At 46.1% G+C, this 17,923-nt stretch overlaps 1 protein-coding gene across 1 annotated transcript; it reads right to left on the bottom strand.

Moving 5' to 3' along the window:
* Nucleotides 1-1,453: 1,453 nt before the first annotated feature.
* zc3h4 (zinc finger CCCH-type containing 4) lies at nucleotides 1,454-17,386 on the bottom strand. Its single transcript, XM_070434073.1, is given in 15 exon segments — nucleotides 1,454-3,678; nucleotides 3,681-4,430; nucleotides 8,086-8,334; nucleotides 8,497-8,783; nucleotides 8,882-9,312; nucleotides 9,466-9,575; nucleotides 9,795-9,906; nucleotides 10,062-10,163; nucleotides 10,311-10,456; nucleotides 10,637-10,723; nucleotides 11,047-11,241; nucleotides 11,341-11,620; nucleotides 11,737-11,844; nucleotides 12,010-12,304; nucleotides 17,072-17,386. Coding segments are annotated over 15 exon segments (4,146 nt in total). The 5' UTR covers nucleotides 17,152-17,386; the 3' UTR covers nucleotides 1,454-2,764.
* Between the last annotated feature and the right edge of the window lie 537 nt (nucleotides 17,387-17,923).

Raw genomic sequence — 17,923 nt, 5'->3', positions numbered from 1 at the left:
AAAGAAACCACTACTAAAGGACACCAATAAGAAGGACTTACTTGGGCCAAGAAACACCAGCAATGGACATTAGATCGGTGTAAATCTGTCCTTTGGAACCAAATTAGAGATTTTTGGTTCCAGCCACCGTGTCTTTGTGAGACGCAGAGTAGGTGAACGAATGATCTCCGTTTGTGTGGTTCCCACCATGAAGCATGGAGGAGGAAGTGTGATGTGAGAGTGCTTTGCTGGTGACACTGTCAGTGATTTATTTAGAATTCAAGGCACACTTAAACAGCATGGCCACCACAGCATTCTGCAGCGATACGCCATCGCATCTGGTTTGCGCTTAGTGGGACTATAATTTAGTAAAAATAAAGAAAAACCCTGAGAAGGTGTCCAAACTTTTGACTGATACTGTACATGTTTTAAGAATAAGTCACTCTTAGAAGTTCTTCAGCAGCCAACCAACCATGCCTGAAACTCAGTGACACTAAACCATATTAAACCAACAATAGTTTATGTCATAATTAAGTCTGACTGCAATTATTGAAGTTGTTTGTGTTTGCGAGGGGAAAGGAGGGGTTTTGTACAAAACAAAGTCATCAGCAATTGGATTGTCTTTATCCAATCAGTGTATCAACCCATCGGTATCTGGACCAATCAGATGGCCACAAATGTGTTCGCATTCGGTGAAGCGTCGGGCAGGTTCTCGGATCCAGACTCATTGCAGAGAAGAAGCTCACGTCCGTGGGCGTGGCCTAGCATTTGGCAAGAGCAAGGAGTCTGGGTAGCCAGGCAAGGTGTCACCAGAGGTTTATGTTAATGTAGGCTCCAGTGTTATTGGCCGTGTTTGAGAGGATCAAAACTGTAATGTATCATAGGTAAATTGTGACTGACTGATCTACAAATAATGAGTAGTTATTTATGATGCAAGGTTCTTTGTAGATCAGTCGGCAGTCACCTGCACAGTCGGCAGCAACGTCGAACTAGCCCAATGTGCTTCCATCAGTAGTTTGACACGAAAGACTTGTGGCGAGCATAATCAACAACCTGCATCATTCAAGACTCTTACTTTGTGAGAAGGTGTTGAAGTTCAGTTAGCCATTATTACTGTGTAAGTAAATATCTTAAAAAGTACCCAGGGCCTTGCCTTGGCTCCAAGTCAGAGCAGGTCCACCGGAACTACGGCCCAGTGAGTCACAGGTGTTGACCCGCATAGATGGAAATAGAATAGTGTGAGCCTTCTGGGTAAAACACTGGGATAAATCCTCAGTGGAAATGCACCATTAGTAAAAGAGATCTGTGATGGATGATGATGTGACTTCCTGGAGCCAAGAGACATCAGGATGGAAGGAAATTAATCACAAGGATCATGGTTAGCAGGAAACACTAGGATGACATGGTGATGACATACTACCAGAGACGCCTGCCCACCCAGGCTGCCCACCAAACTACGAAAAACACTGGTCAGTTACTGGTTGATCACGTATCGCCTTTATTAAATACTTAACCTCCCCTACAGTGAACGGTTACAAAATGGTACCTCTCATCAAACAGGACACTGTTCAATTTACAAAGCAGTCACTTTTTGCAAAGGGAAAACAATGAAAAAAGACACTTGTGTAGCCAGGTCACCCCAGACTTCATACCTCTACAGAATTAAGTGAGTTTATTTGTTTGAAACTTCAACAAAACAAGAATGTCAGTGTCTGTTTCTCCTCTCACGGTTACAGATTGCATCGCACTTAAATGCAGGCGGGAAGTCAGTCTCACCAAAAGATTTGATTTAACTGTCATGTGACATAAGTATAAAAAAATAAATTAAAATGATCATATCTCACACATGACAGACGGACACTCATGACAGTTGTGGTTTTCAATTGTACAGTTCTGACTCAGTGGCAGAGAGGTGTGAGTGGAACCTCAAGCAGGGGTGTGTGGGGTGGTGGGACCAACATGGCCGACATAGTCATAGGCTTCACCCCGACACACAACAAACAAACAGACAGAAGAGGCTAGAGAGAACTCAGTGCTGAAAGAGCAGATGGCTCAAATATTTAAAAAGAAGAGACAGCCGACAGAGGAGAAAGACAGACAGATAAGAGATAGACAAGCAAAGAAATTACTTCAAATCAAGCAAACAAAAGAGTTGTATTCATATATAATATACTGTTATAACGCTACAGGCAGAGGGATTGGCAGTAAATGTTCTCTATGTGTTTTCTTAGCCTGTGATTGGACTAGAAAATATACAATGATTGACAAAAATTCTTCCCACAGCGACAGTGGAAGTCAGTGACTTGAAAGGGTTGGTGGGATGGGACAGAACAGAACAGTTGATAAAGGGAGAGTTTGGAGACTGGAGTTACAAACAAATGCAAAGGAAAATGAACAGGACTAGGAGGAGCATAAATGAGGAAGTACAGCCCATTTAAATCTGTGGACTCTTATGTTACTGTTGTCCAACAATTGTTTTCTCTTAAAGCAGGGAGGAACTCTCATAAAGGGAATACATTTATTTATACATCTGTTTGTTTTAAAATAGAGGTCTCTCTTTCCCAGACTCCAACATATCCCTCCCTCCCACACCCCCTCCCTCCCCGCCCCAAAGTCTGTTATAGAATCTCATTAGCAAACACTGCAGGTGTGACGCCTGACCAACACGTTCAAACGTTCACCGTCTGTGGCCAGTCCGGCTCCCGCCTCAGTGCGCTCCTTGCTGATGCGTTCAGTGTTCGTGTCTAAAACAATGTTCGACCAGCCAGGTGGATAGGCTCAGATATCACTGGCAGAAGGGTGATGCCGTGGGGTCAAAGCCTTTGAAAACCTCCTTCAGAGAAGCATTGTCCTGCTCCGTGGTGGTGGTGGTGTCGCCAGGCTGGGCAGGGCTGTTCCCACCAAAGGGGCTGCCGGAGCCGCTGGGCTTGCTGGCCTGTTTCACCATGGTGAAGAGCGAGGACACAGGCAGGTTGTGGACACCCGCCGGGGCCTGCTCAGCAGCACCAGGGGGACCCTGTCCGGCCGCAGAGGAGCCAGAGGCAGCAGGACCTCCGGGGGGCCCGGTGGACGGCGAGGGTGCAGGCTTGGGCCTGGGCCGGTTATAGCTGTTGTAGCGGTCAGTGGACTGCTCGCTGCTCTTCTCTGGCTCCGGCTGGTCCAGGGCAGACTTACGGACAAACAGGGGCTCCTTGGCCTTGAGCTTGGCTGGCGCCACCTCACTAGGTTTGGGCTCTGTGGGGCCGCTGCTGGGGGTTGTGTTTGTGGCGGCACCAGGGCCCTCAAGTTTACCTGCACTAGGAGTCCGGGGGTCATATAGACTGATCCCACTCAGCACACTGCTGCCACCAACTGCACCCGCTACCCCTCCACGGCCTACCCCACCTGCAGACAGTAGCCGAGGGTCGTAGGGGGCGATGGCGGGGGAGGAGGAACCGGCGGTGGGTGGAGGGGCTACCGGGGAGACCGTCAGAGGGGGGACAGGGGATTCTGAAGGCTGCTTCAGGGCAGATTTCTGCGGCTGGAGCCGTGGGTCAGCGGGGGCTTTGCGGGCCATTCGAGGATCGACGGGCTTGTCGACAGGGGTGGGCAACAAAGCAGGAGGCGCCGGCAAGAGGGTTGTTGGAGGGACGAGGGGGAGAGGAGGAGATGACTGCGAGGGGCTGGATGAGGCGTTAACAGTCTTGAGGATGCGAGAAGCAGCTCAAAGTCTGGGAGAGGAGGAGGCTGGGGCGGGGGTTCTAAGGAGGGAGGGATGGGTGGGGTAGGGGGGAGGGCCGTGTGGATCCGCTGCTGGCTGCGTGAGAGGCGGGGGTCCAGGGCTGAGACAGGGGGGATGCCTGGGGGAAGGGGGAGGAGGTCCTGTTTAGGGATTGGGATGGGGATGAGGTCCTCAGGGTTCCATGTCACTGTCTTAGCGTACGGGGGCATGTGCAGGAGAATGTCCTTCTTGATGTGGCTGAACTGCTTCAGCTGGGAGCGTGGGTCCCTCAGGGCCATGCCCATAAGGGGGTCCAGGGGGATGGGCACAGGCTTGTCCCTCAGAACCCTCTCTGTCTCCTCCTCCTCTGCAGGGGGAGCCGTGAGGGGCGGGGGCTTGTACACCAGGGGGGCGTCTGGTTTGGGGGTGAGGGTGGCGGTAGCGAGCCGGGCCAGGCGGGGGTCTGCAGGGGTGACAGTGGATGCCGAGGAGGGGTTGGGAGAGTCCAAGGCCTGGGCAGAGTCTGTGGCCCGGGAGAGGCGGGGATCACGAGCCAGCCGGGGGTCCCCCTGGCGGGGGTCCGCCGGTCGGATGGGGGGGTGCGCTGGGGAGCCTTTCTGGAGGCGGGGGTCGCTGGGGGGACCCTCAGGTTTGGGGGGTCCCTGGCTCTGCTGGCGGAGCGTCTTCAGAATGGATGTGACACTGCCGCCTCCATCCTCATCCTCACTGGAGTACCAGTTAGCTGAGTCACCTAGGAGATAAAGCAACAGGAATCAGTGATGACACCCAGTTTAGAAACCACAACCAGTTCAGAAACCACAACCACCGAAAACTAGGGGTGTGAACGAATTTGGGACCCTTAACATTAAGAATAATGTTTTTTCCCCCACAATTTTTATCACAGTGCAGCTGGCTCGCCTGCTCTTTCTCTTTGCTAATGTCTTCGGTCTGTAGCATGTAGAATATCCTAGCCTATTCATTGTTGACAGGCCCTGCTTTACTGAGGTTGCGAGACATTGCAAGCCAAGAAATTTCAAGGCACAACATTCCATTGGGAGATACAGCTTTTGATTGCCGGTAGATAGGCCTAGTGTACAGTTCTGACTGTCTGCCTGTTGGCTGACCTGCCTATACTGTGCCCCTCCTCTCTCTATCCGTCCCTGGCTAGCTCGCTATGAAAGATGTGAGTGTTTGTGTTCTCGGAAATACGGCAACTAATCAGTCTCATCCTTTCCAAAAATACTGAATCTTAGTAGTCGATTCCTAGTGGAAGATGTTTTCTTTCTACTAAATGTCTTGTTAAGTCACGGAATTTCAGCTTTAAAGTACATTTGTAGGAGAGTGGTCTTGCGTGCAGGCAGCTCAAGATAATTTGATTAACAGTTCCTTTACAGAGAAGTATAATGCCTGTTCACTGGTGCTTCAAAACTATCTCCAGAGAAGGTTTCGTGTTGGCATTTAAAAAGCCGTAGTGTACCCTTACAGCCATAGCATACCCTTACAGCCGTAGCCCTTATAAGGGTATATGACTGCGGTAGATATGACTTCATTGCCCTTCCCAAGTGGTCATACATACATAATAGGACCATTATTCTGCATTGAAATGGAATTTTATTATATTTTTCTTATAGTTTTAATGGAAAACCGAAAAAAAAATCTGTTTTAAACATTAAGCAAAATTGTCCATTTGTCACATCCCTACTGAAAACCAGCTACAATCAGGGCCGCGGGCCAATTTCTTCTGGAGTGGATGGTTGGGGGCCGGAACATAATTACAAATAATTTGTAGACTGCAATTTGACCGCAAGAAGCCCAAACAGATATAATATTTGACTAAAACATAATAATTTCAGACCTTAATTACATTTGTATACAATCACATGTACACCCGCGGGCCAGAATCGGCCTGCGGGTCGTCAGTTGGGGAACCCTGACTTAAATCAATGTCAGTGCCCAAGATAATTAGTAAAGTATCTCACACAACAACAGCTCCACCTAGCGAGGGTGTAGGGGCCAATTGGAGTCCCTAATCTGATCCATACGCAACCACAGCCCAGAGGACGTTGACTCTGCTGAGGGGTTCCAGTGAGGGTCAACGGTGTTATACAGACATTTCCTTCCTCCATGGGATACATATACACTACCAGTCAAAAGTTTGGGGTCACTTAGACATTTCCTTGTTTTTGAAAGAAAAGCAATTTTTTTKGGTCCATTAACATAAAATTGATCAGAAATACAGTATAGACATTGTTAATGTTGTAAATGAATATTATAGCTGGAAACGGCTGATTTTTAATGGAATATCTACATAGGCGTACAGAGGCCCATTATCAGCAACCATCACTCCTGTGTTCCAATGGCACGTTGTGTTAGCAAATCCAAGTTTATCATTTTAAATGGTTAATTGATCATTAGAAAACCCTTTTGCAATTATGATAGCACAGCTGAAAACTGTTGTGCTGATTAAAGAAGCAATAAAACTGGCCTTCTTTAGACTAGTTGAGTTTCTGGAACAGCAGCATTTGTGGGTTCAATTACAGGCTCAAAATGGCCAGAAACAAAGAACTTTCTTCTGAAACTCGTCAGTCTATTCTTGTTCTGAGAAATGAAGGCTATTCCATGCAAGAAATAGCCAAGAAACTGAAGATCTCGTACAACGCTGTGTACTACTCCCTTCACAGAACAGGGCAAACTGGCTCTAACCAGAATAGAAGAGAAGTGTGAGGCCCCGGTGCACAACTGAGCAAAAGGACAAGTAGATTAGTGTCTAGTTTGAGAAACAGACGCCTCACAAGTCCTCAACTGTCAGCTTCATTAAATATTAACCGCAATACACCAGTCTCAACATCAACAATTAAGAGACGACTCCGGGATGCTGGCTTTCTAGGCAGAGTTCCTCTGTCCAGTGTCTGTGTTCTTTTGCCCATCTTAATAATGTATTTTTATTGGCCAGTCTGAGATATGGCTTTTTCTTTGCAACTCTGTCTAGAAGGCCAGCATCCCGGAGTCACCTCTTCACTGTTGACGTTGAGACTGGTGTTTTGCAAGTACTTTCTAAGCCTGTAATCGAACACACAAATGCTGACGCTCCAGATASTCAACTAGTCCAAAGGCTAGTTTTATTGCTTCTTTAACCAGAACAACAGTTTTCAGCTGTGCTAACATAATTGCAAAATGGTTTTCTAATGATCAATTAGCCTTTTAAAATGATACACTTGGATTAGCTAACACAACGTTGCCATTGGAACATAGGGGTGATGGTTGCTGATAATGGGCTTCTATACACCTATGTAGATATTCCATAACAAATCAGCCGTTTCCAGCTACAATTGTCATTTACAACATTAACAAAGCCTACACTGTATTTCTGATCAATTTGATGTTATTTTAATCAACAAAAAAATAGCTTTTCTTTCAAAAACAAGGACATTTCTAAGTGACCCAAAACTTTTGAACAGTAGTGTACATTTGTGACCAAACAAAAGGAGACAGGAACACTGTAAACTTTCCACGGACTTAAGCAAGCACTTTTTGGGGCTAAAACCGTACAACTTATGAATCATACCATTAGCTTTAGCTTTACTATTCCCTTTATAGTGAACTACTTTTGACCAGGGCCCAGCCAGGGACCAAGCCAGGGTTTACAAAGCCTATGCACTCGACTCAACCTTTTTTATGCGCTCTATGTAGCCTATACGGGTGAGTGCGACCTCTAGCCAGTATTTATATTGTGTCTGTATCAATATTGCATAGTTCTGAAGTGTTTGCACTGCCAATACACTGTTTATACTGTGTCAGTGGGAATTGTTTGTTTTGTCTATGGAGAATTGAGATGGTGCCTGCAGTAATTTCCCATGGTGGTGCATGCCAGGTTTACCAGGCCCAGGAGAAGTGCTTATGTTATTGCCTGTGCTGGCTTGCCATTATATTAGTGTCTAAGCAAAATAGACAGCAATACAGTGTCTACGGCTCGAGGGCCACATCGGGATTTCAAAATTGATCGAGGGGAAGGGCAGTTATTTGAAAACGTATAGGTCCATTATAATTTTAACAGACTGTACATTCTATCTAGTTTTAGACATTCAAGAGTGGCCTGGGTGGCCTAGACTGGTGGAGCACTTCAGCAACTCTCCTCTATCTTTCCTATCTCTATATCCTATTCAATAACATTTTTTTTTGTTGAGTGGCCTGGAGTGTTTTTTAACCCCCTAGAGTCTAACCCTGGGGGGGGGTTCTACTAAGCTAACATATGGAATTGTTTTAAGATGATTATACCAAGGATCATTTAGATATTTGATTTAGAATTTTAGGACCCCTTTAGGTATAAAAAAAATATATWAAAAAGTGATTTGATGAAACACTGAACGTATGTTGCCTCTGGTCTACAGTGTGTGTGAAGAGCGTACCGTCCGCATCCCTCTCTCCTCCCCCCTTGGCCAATCTGGCCCTCTCCTCATCCTCCTGCTGTTTCTGCTGGATTCTCAGGAACAGCATGCGCTGGGCCGGCGGCAGGAAGTCGGGCATGCCCATCCCCGCCTGCTGACTGGCCGAGCCTCCGTTTGCGGGGATGTCTGGGCCTCCCATGGAGCTCTGGTTTCCTCCCGATCCTCTTCCTTCTTTCTTGTCCATCCCTCCAAAGCCCTGGAAGTCATCACCTGGAAGGTACAGGAGGAGGGTTGACAACTACAACACTCAAGACACATTACAGCACAGGTTTAGATTCAATCTGAAATTATATTGGATGGGCCAACAGTCTCTGATGCGAACAGTGACTGTATGCTTCGTTCATTATGTGATACGCTGTCAGCTCAGCTTACCTTCCTCCACCACCCCGTCCATATTCGTGTCTTGCTGCTGGTTGAAGAAGCTGTCAAAGAAGTTACCCCCTGGAGGAGGTCCGGGGGGCATCATGGGCCCCCCTTCTGAGCCAAAGCCTGGCATCATGGGGGGTCCTCCGGGGCCCATGGGGGGAGGACCCATTGACATGTCTGGGGGTATCATGCCAGGGGGAGGGAACCGAGGCGGAGGCCCACCTGGCCCACCGGGGAGCCCTTGGGGGCCAGTTGCGCCAGCTTGGCCTGTGGCAGTTCCTGGGGTCTGACCTCTGTAGAGAGAAGGATTGTTGAGGTTAACCATGTTCCTAGTACATACTCAAACTATAAAAGCCACATAAATAGGTTTGGATGGATGTGAAAAGCTCACCTGTGATTAGCTAGTTTCTGAGCTAGCTGTCCCGTGGGCTGCACCTTGATCTCAAACAGTGAGGGGATCTTCTTCCCACCATTGCCGGAACAGGGGGGTGGGGGGCCCATGGATGGTGGTGGGGGACCTTTGGGGTTGGGAGGGCCCTGGTAGGAGCCACTTTCTGGGTAGGGGGGAGGGGGGCCAGGACAGGGACCGGGCCCTTGGGTAGGCCCTGGGCCGGGGAGGCCGTTGGGGGACATGGGGCCCTGTGGTGGTCCAGGAGGTCCAAAGTCCCCAGAGCCAGAGTTGTCAGGCGGCCCTGGTCTGGGCGGTGTYGGGAGCAGGCCCACCCCTGGAGGAGGCTTGGGAAGGGGGTTGATCCCCTGCTTCTTTAGCTCCTCCACCTCCTTCTCATCCTCAGCTCCAGCCTCGGCATCCTCCGCAAGCATCTAGGAACACAAGAGATGAAAAGGTGGTTAAAAGGGGTTAACAGACTAACACAGACAGAGCAAGAAACACCAGAAATGAGAAGAGAGTGAGTGAAAGTGTGAGAGCGTTAAAGAAACAGAGGTRGTGTCTAAATCCACTTGAGGACGGCTCACCTTGTTTAGCAGGTCTTGGGTGTCGTCGGTCAGAGGCTCGTGGGAGAACATGCATTCGTCTCCATTCACACAGCTCCCGGTGGTGTGGAACAGCTTGCAGGGGAAATCACGTGCTGGCGAGTTAAAGAACTATGGATGGCCTGGATGGACTGAACTCACTCAAAGACTGTCTCATGGCCATATAGGCCCGATATTAAAAAAGTGTCCCAGGGGTAGCACTGATATAGGCTACTAAACTTGACAACTAGTATGGCCGTTCTAGTTATGCTAGCTGTAAACATATATGAAATGTCCTATCTGATACAAAGTGGACTGCAGGTAAAGGATATCATGCATGTAGGGGCAGTTTTCAGCCCGTGCGCAGAAGCCGGTGATGTAGAACTTGCAGAGTTCCTTCTTCTTGGGCAGCTCAATGTCGTGGCTGAAGTTGCAGTGTTCCCCCTGGAAAGTTGGCAAAGCGATAAAACGATCAAAATCACGTTTTGACAAGATTTTTTAAAGTATTTGACGGTAACATGTTAGAATGATTTGACATTCTATTGAGAATGCCTGGCAAGAACATTATCTCCGCTCAAATTCCATGATTTCCTTCTTACCCAAGTACAGCGGCCCTCCATGTAGTACTTGCAGATAGCTTTCCCTTTCTTGTCTTGGTGCTTGTCCCCCTGGTGCTTGTTGTGCTGGCCTCCTCCTCCATCCTGCACCACAACACAAACAAACAGGTTCTATTTGGCCGTGAGGTCTTCCAAGGATTACTAGTTTTAGAGTGTTATCAGAAACTTGTACAGGTTGAGTATTCATTCAGAGAAGCGAGCAGGTCTGTAAGGTGTTGGTTTTATTCTCACCCCCATGTCCCCCATGTCTCCATTGTTGTCCTCTTCGTGACCCTGGTCTCCGCCCCCTCGGCCTCTCCCTCGGTTCCGCCCTCGACCTCCCCGGTTCATACCACGCCCTTGTTTCCCACGGCCCCGTCCCCGCCCACCTTTGCCACCTGGTTGGAGCAGGGAGAGAGACACTTCATCAGTGGGCTACAATGGAACAAGACAGGCAACCATTTTGGATCGGGTGCAAAGCATGTTTACCTAGGAAGGACATCAGAACAGCTAACCTAGTATGTATATTACAGTAGCTAAGTATTGTTTAGTATGAATAATTCTGACAGCCAACTCACCCCTTCCACGGTCTTTGGACTTCCTGTACTGAGAGTATTCATCATAGTCATCCTCACCCATGTGGTCATAGTCATCNCTCTTTTCTCCTCTTCCTCTTGTGGCGGCGGGCCTTCTCGTCATCCTTCTCATCGCCGCTGGCGTGGCGCTCTTTGCTGCGGTGAGTTTTCTCTGGGGGGGCCGCCTCTGCTGCTGCTGTCTCTTATACACATCTAGATGTGTATAAGAGACAGGTCATAGTCATCATCTCCATACTAGAACACAACATCAACTGGATGAGGAACAATTCAGAAACCAGAATATACTTTCCTGAGATTTTCAGCACTTTACTGCTTTGGCAGCACACCAGTATGATTGATAGATCATTTCACATTGTCTGTGCATCTGGGGCCAGAGGATGACTGTCTTTGACTCACCTCCATCTCGTCTCCTCCTCCTCCTCCTCCTCCTCCTCCTCCTCCGTACATCATCCCTTCTCCGTCCTCGTTGTCTCCACCCATCTTGCCCCCTCGCCCCCGACCCCTGCTCCCTCCTCTTCCTCTACCTCCACGCCCTCCTCCTCTCATGCCTCCTCGACCTCGCTGGTTCTTCATACGACCTTTACCTCCTGTGGAGAAAGAAAACGAAACACTGTCAGCACCTTGTGTCAGCATATGAAAGGCACGCAGGGACCTGCAAGCAAACTAGTAAAGGTTGTTTAATTCACCTCTGACCCCATTTTTGCTACCTCTGCCCCCACGACTGTTGCCCCTTCCACCTCCATCGCCGCTGCCTCCCTCTTTGGCCTTGCGGTACTGGTTGAGCTCCTTGGTGAAGTCATCGTAGTCTTCATCGCCCATCTCCTCGTCCTCCTCTCCCTCGTAGTTCTCCTCTTCATAATCGCCGTAGCCCCCGTAGCCTTGCTTGTCCATCTTTACGTAGTTGCCCTTCTTAGGCATGGGGCCACCGTGGCCGGAGGACGGCGCTGGTGGGTAACCTCCAAGGGACTGGGAAACAATCAATCAGTTAGACCACTGTGATTACATGGTAGTAAACAGTTTAGCAACTCTGCAGCAAGTATCTTCAATCATGTGATTTAGAGCACTGCCATGGGGTAACTTACAGAAGGGGGGTACGTAGGGCTATAGTCCCGATACTTCCTCTTCTCACTTGGGCTGTAGTCAGAGTCATCGCTAAAGTCTGAGTGGTCATCACTGGAGGAGGCATGACGCTGTAACACCACACACACAACACATAAAGAGGGATAGGTTGAGTGAAAAAGTACTTAGAAACATCTTTAGACTACAGTAAGAAAGCAATAACCTCCCTGATCTGAAGGGTCTGTATAGGACGATGACAGCCAGAACAGAGCTGGAAGTGAACCACACACTCTTACTTTGTGCTTGGATTTGCGTCTCTTCTTGGCTCTCCTCTTCTCCTTCTCCCGCTCCCKCTCTTTTCTCCTCTTCCTCTTGTGGCGGCGGGCCTTCTCGTCATCCTTCTCATCGCCGCTGGCGTGGCGCTCTTTGCTGCGGTGAGTTTTCTCTGGGGGGGCCGCCTCTGCTGCTGCTGCTGTTCCTTCACCTTCACCTCCATCTTCTCCTCCTCCCCCGGTGCTGGGCTCCTCTGCCACCTCCACCTCTCCACCATCATCCTCCAGCTCTCCCTCTTCCAACTCACCATCCTCACGCCTGTGACAAACAGAGGACAGATAGACAGGATATCAAAATGCTGTTCAAGCCACACTCAGGTCTCATCCGCGTAGTTCATGTTTGGACTCCCAGTATGTGACAGGTAGAGGGTTCCTGGGTGGTGAACATTCCATTTCTAGACACCACCACTAGACTATAATAATAAGGGATCAAAGCTTTTTGTCTGGGGAAAAGTACAGTGGAATAAAATGGCATTAACAACCGCGAATGCTAGTTTGGGAATTTGGATAATTACTTTTTCATGGGTAGAGGTAACATTGCGAATCTCAGGTGTACCCGTTTTACACATTTTATATTGATAACTTGTATAGTCCGAGCGAGTCACTTCCCTCATGTTCTAATTCGAGTAATTCAATTTGTAGGTTTCAGTCGCTAATTATGCCGTTTCCTTGTGTGTTTCTGTACGTTTGTCTTGACAGTGGAGATAACACGGTTATCCGCAGGGCCAATCAGCTGTTGTTATCCTATGACAATGTCTGAGAGCGGCGTTTGTCTGAACTCGTCAAACAGTCACACCACTGTTCACCCACAAACCATGACACAACGTMGGCTGCTCTGCTGTAACAATCTGATGAGTTATGAGTGTTGTGTTTGGGTGACTGGGTTGGCTGTTATTGCGGGTGACATGAAGGACCTTGTGTCTGCTGAGAGAGTCAAGAGGGCCAGATCATGTTTTTCTTAGATTGACCACATCGGCATAGGCCTACTGACTGCATGCTGGAGATAGGACTGCTAGGGTGTAAAGTCTGTGTGTTATTTCTGTGTCACAACAAGCCKAGTTATTGTGAGGGGGTCAGGGATAAGGTGGGTGTGCTCTGTGGTAAACAAATGATATGGCAGTTAATATAAGGGACAGCAATCAGTAACAGCAAGTTTCTCTGTGAACAGCATTTCCATGTGTGTGTAGTGTGTACACTGAGCTTCACTGTTTTGTCTCTGGACTGGGAAAAGTTGAGAGTGATGCAACTATTATGATGTAACAGGTTGGGGGAGGGCGATTCAGTAGGTCCCAACTTGCTGGACTGGACATGGGCAATCCGTTGGCTTTCATTACGCAAGGTGGATTCAACATCAACATACAACACTATGTCAAGGACATTTTGAAAGCAATAGGCCCATCACTAAATCGAGTTAGTCATTCCTGTGCAGGGAGACAGAAGTGTTTACGTCAAAATAATCTTAAACAGTCTGCTATTTATCAGTGAAGACCAGTCAATTTCATCTCTCAACAGTCCTCAACAGCATGCAATATGCTTGCTTAGGAGATTAAAAATATTTAACCAACAACCAATACAAATCTCAAACGTTACACAGAAAACCACAACGGTCAAAACTATATTACAACTGGAATAGCTAGGCCTAAATGTAACTAGAGAACACAGACAACAAGAAACAGATACTTTTCCCCCTTGCCAGCTTTCAAGGTGTAGTTTCAAACAGAGACACCATTGCATTAATTACTGAAATACACTGCCGTGACAATAAGGCAGGCGTGGTGGTGATAAGTAGGATATGACCACCATGTCCATTTGAAGCCCCACTTTAGCCATCGAGTCCAGCCTACAGAGTTAACAGATATTTGCTGACACTGATCAGAGCAGGCTTGAGTAACAGCCTTACTTTCAGTGTCTGGTATAGCCTAATTTCAAAATGGTACAGGTTAGGCCTTTATTTTATTATTGAAATACAGACTGGAATAGAATTGACTTTTGGCCAAAGTACACAGAAATGGTTTGGGTAGTAAAACAATGAGTTAGATGTAGGCTATAGAATAGACTATACTCTGAGCATACAGACCCAATCTGTGGACATAGGCCTATAGGCCAATTGAAACAAATAAAATGTCAACTGATCTCTCTTTATACTCACACCACACGGTCCACACCACATCCTCAACATACTAACTTCCTATCTAGGACATGACTTTCCTCCTGGGCCAGAGGGTTTCTGGGTCTTACGTTTTCTGCTCCTCCTTACGTTTAGTTATCCTAAGTTTACTCTCAGCCAGAGATGGACCACATATAGTTCTAGTCACTCTTAAATAAACCAAATTAATCTAAAAGTTTATTTTTCCTTCATTGTCAATGGCATGGTTTTACAACCTGGCCTAAAACAATGGAGTCCACATAATTTAACTCAGCACAGCCTACCCTTAAATCAAGACCYGCCATGGCAGTCACACAAACACTCGTCCTTCAAGGGGCACAGGGAGGCCATTCTTGATGAGCGCAGAGCTTTGCATTGCTGGGGGTTCTATAGACTGACATGGGCACACACAGAACAAAGGCTCTACTGACACAGCTCTGACTCCTGGCCCCTTTCCCTAGTGGGGTGCCAGGTACAAGTATTGAGGATTCTGTGGACAAGCAAAACGCTTTATCATGATTTTGCTCAGTTCAGATGCCAGCCAAGCCAACGTATACTTCTACAGAGGTGTGCCACTCCCATTGGCTGGGAGTATGCCTAACCATTTGCCTGTGCAAAGAGATGTTAGGGTCTGGCCAAACCCTATCTTGTCTTGTACTGAATGAAAACGTATTCTTACAACATTATGTAGTAGCCTATTTCAAACTGAGATTACAAGGGTTTTGGTTTATTAACATTACGGTAATAAAGGGTGTACTGTATATGAAAATGAAAGTCAGGCTGGTTAGATTTCCTGACAAATGCGTGAAATAGCAAATGCAAAGCACCGGTCAACAGCCTCCTCTGGGTTTTATAGCCTACATCACAACGATTTTGCAAACAGACGAGTCAGGAAATGATAGCACTCACTACTGCCAATTAGATAAGGCTCTAATCTACTCTACGCCAAGGAACAATGCCAAGGAACTATTAACAGGGAAAAAAGTTACACTTGGATCCAAATATAAACCTAATAAAAATAAATAATCCGCAATCTAAGGATAGGCTTGGATAATCACACATCAAACAAGACCTTTACTGTTGCTATAAAGTTGTGTGTGTGCACTGGACACACCCTATGTGGTTCCAAGAGCATAAACTGAGTTAATACTGAGAGTACCAGGTACAATCACTAATGTATACTCACGTTTTCGCTTACAAATACATTTTACAACACTATTCATGCATCATCACAACAGGATTACATCTTAATAAAAAATAAATAATCCCTAATAATCAATTCAACTACAAACAATGGGCCTTTATCAAAATTATGGGAAGTACTTACTGTGAGAGGTTTTCTTCACATTCTGCACTCAAAAGCACTGGTATGACCCCCAAAAAGTTTTTGGAACATAATAGTGGTCTCCCCACTTTATTATTAGGGTTTGTGGAATGTTATAACTTGGGTTGTTGGGGGGGRATGAATGTTGCAGACAGGGCAATCAGGTAACTAAATAGGGAACATTTGTGTTTTACTTCACTTTTTAGACATCTGAAATGCTTTGCAAACGTTCAACACAGTTCTGGGATTTGGTGGGTGTTTGGGATAACAATCTAAAGTAAAATAGCAGTCTGTCCTGAGAAGAGAAGGGGGAAACTTTATAGGGGCACGAAATTAGGCAATTTTCCTGAACATGGATGGAAGAAAATCCATTCATGTACAGATTTAGTAATTACTTTTTGTATGGGTGGCACAAACACATTCCAAGTGGAGATGAGAACGATAAAATAATTGTGCAATCACTTTGGTTACATTGTTGCTGACTAGTTAGTATGATCAACTTCACGCCTTGGAATTGTATCAATTTCTTAATTGTTAGTGACTAAATGTTCTATCAATAGCTAGCTAGTTGGCTTAGTTATTAACGTTAACCTGTGGACCAATAGTTAACTTCATAGTTAGCTAATAGAAGCAATTAATTTTATTCACCGATTCAAGAGGGCTCGGTCTACTGGGTGACAAGTGACCATTTGCATCAATTCCAATGACAAATGTTTTCAACACAACTAGCCAGTTGCTACAAAGGCAGGCACAATGGCGGCCTTTGGTTTACTAGCTAGTCTGGCTAGATTGGTCTGGCAAGCTAGCTATCAAAAAAGAAACTGCGTAGTTAGCTAGCGTAACTAGTTAGCCACGTCGTTACTTAGCTGGAGTGCCAATAAAGGAAATACATACTATTTCCAACAACTGTCTAATGAAATCAATTACAATCAAGTCGTTAATCTGACCTGAAATACCTAGAATGGAATGATTAATTAGGAAACGGATTTAATTCGCCCTATTGGCTTGGCGGATAGTTTGCAAACTGCCTTTTCTTTCACGAAGGGAAGCCAGCTAGCCAACTAGCTAGCGAGTTGGAACCTTAGCTAGGCCTTTCTTTGCAATGTAATTTTGCAAAGCTTTTGTGTTCAAAAACGTTTGGACATCTAGATAATTGGACATATATTTAGAAATTAATTAATTTTAGCTAGTTAAGTTAATGGTGGACAATTAGCAAGCAAAAAAATATCCTCTATTTTTCTTCATTCGGTCTTTACTTTGATGGGGATGCAACTTTGCTGGATCAGTTATTTGAACTGATGGTCATTTCTTCATAAAATAACTTCTTGAAATACTTATTCAAACTGAACAAATCCCATGTTCATTTTTGACCTTCCAGTTTGCGCTGAGCAACGTTTCAAGATGGCGTTCGTTACCTCTGTACTTGTTCCCCAGAAAAAGGCGACTTTAATCCCTTTGAARGAAAAAAAATGAAAAAGAAACCCGTGCTTTTTATGCCTAAAAAGCACAGGACAAATAAATAGTTTGATAGAAATATGATTGTAGAATTACTCGACCTTTCGTCAGTGAGAAGACTGTGTTCGTGGTTGGTTGTTGTTGGGGAGTTTGGATGGACAGTCATGCTTTCCACAGCCATTTCCTCTAGCTACATTTAGGTGCAAAAAAAATTACAACTCTACTGGCTTATGCGTCACTTAACTTGGATCTACAGTACTTGTTAATGGTTTTAGGAAGAGTTTCAGTTCATAGTAGTCAATTCCCCACTAACAGTTGTTAGAGAAATAGGTAGAAATTGTGTCCTGAGGTTCTCCGTCCTACAGTTGCGCTGTAAAATGAAACTCATCCACTTAAAATGGCTGTCTCCTCCAAAGAGAAGGGGCGGGATATTCCGAACGTGACGACATAAACATTACGTTCTCATACGTTTGGCACTGAAATACCCGAGCGTTCTTAGTTCATCGGTTGTCAAAGAGCACTCTTTGGCATAGGTCTATGAATATCTGCAGCCAAGGGGTCTGGATTTTAGGGCACATTGAGGTATTCTTCTGCTTGCCCAATAATTTGAACAAGTTCACCTTTCTCTTAGATAGTTGGCCCTCAGTTCCCTCTCCATGACATGACTATTGGTGGTAGCTGTGGACGGCAACGTGTGTCCCCTAGTCTGTGTATTTAGTGCATGTCCTGTACTAATTATAATTCACGATTAAAGCCACAGTCAAATTTCAACTTATCAGTAACCTTTAATTAATTAGATTGATTGGTTCAACTGTTTTGCCATATCACAATAAAATAAAAACCAAAGACCAGGTATAGGCTCCATTGTTCATGTTTTTGTTGCCATAGGAAACTTTGTAAACAAATGTAATAGCTTCATGTTTGAATAGTAATTTCCTCTCACAGAATGTCTG

Source organism: Salvelinus sp. IW2-2015, linkage group LG22 (assembly GCF_002910315.2).
Source record: "Salvelinus sp. IW2-2015 linkage group LG22, ASM291031v2, whole genome shotgun sequence".
Classification (NCBI taxonomy): domain Eukaryota; kingdom Metazoa; phylum Chordata; class Actinopteri; order Salmoniformes; family Salmonidae; genus Salvelinus; species Salvelinus sp. IW2-2015.
Note: the sequence above shows the minus strand (reverse complement) of the source record. Positions and strands in the feature narration are given on the sequence as shown.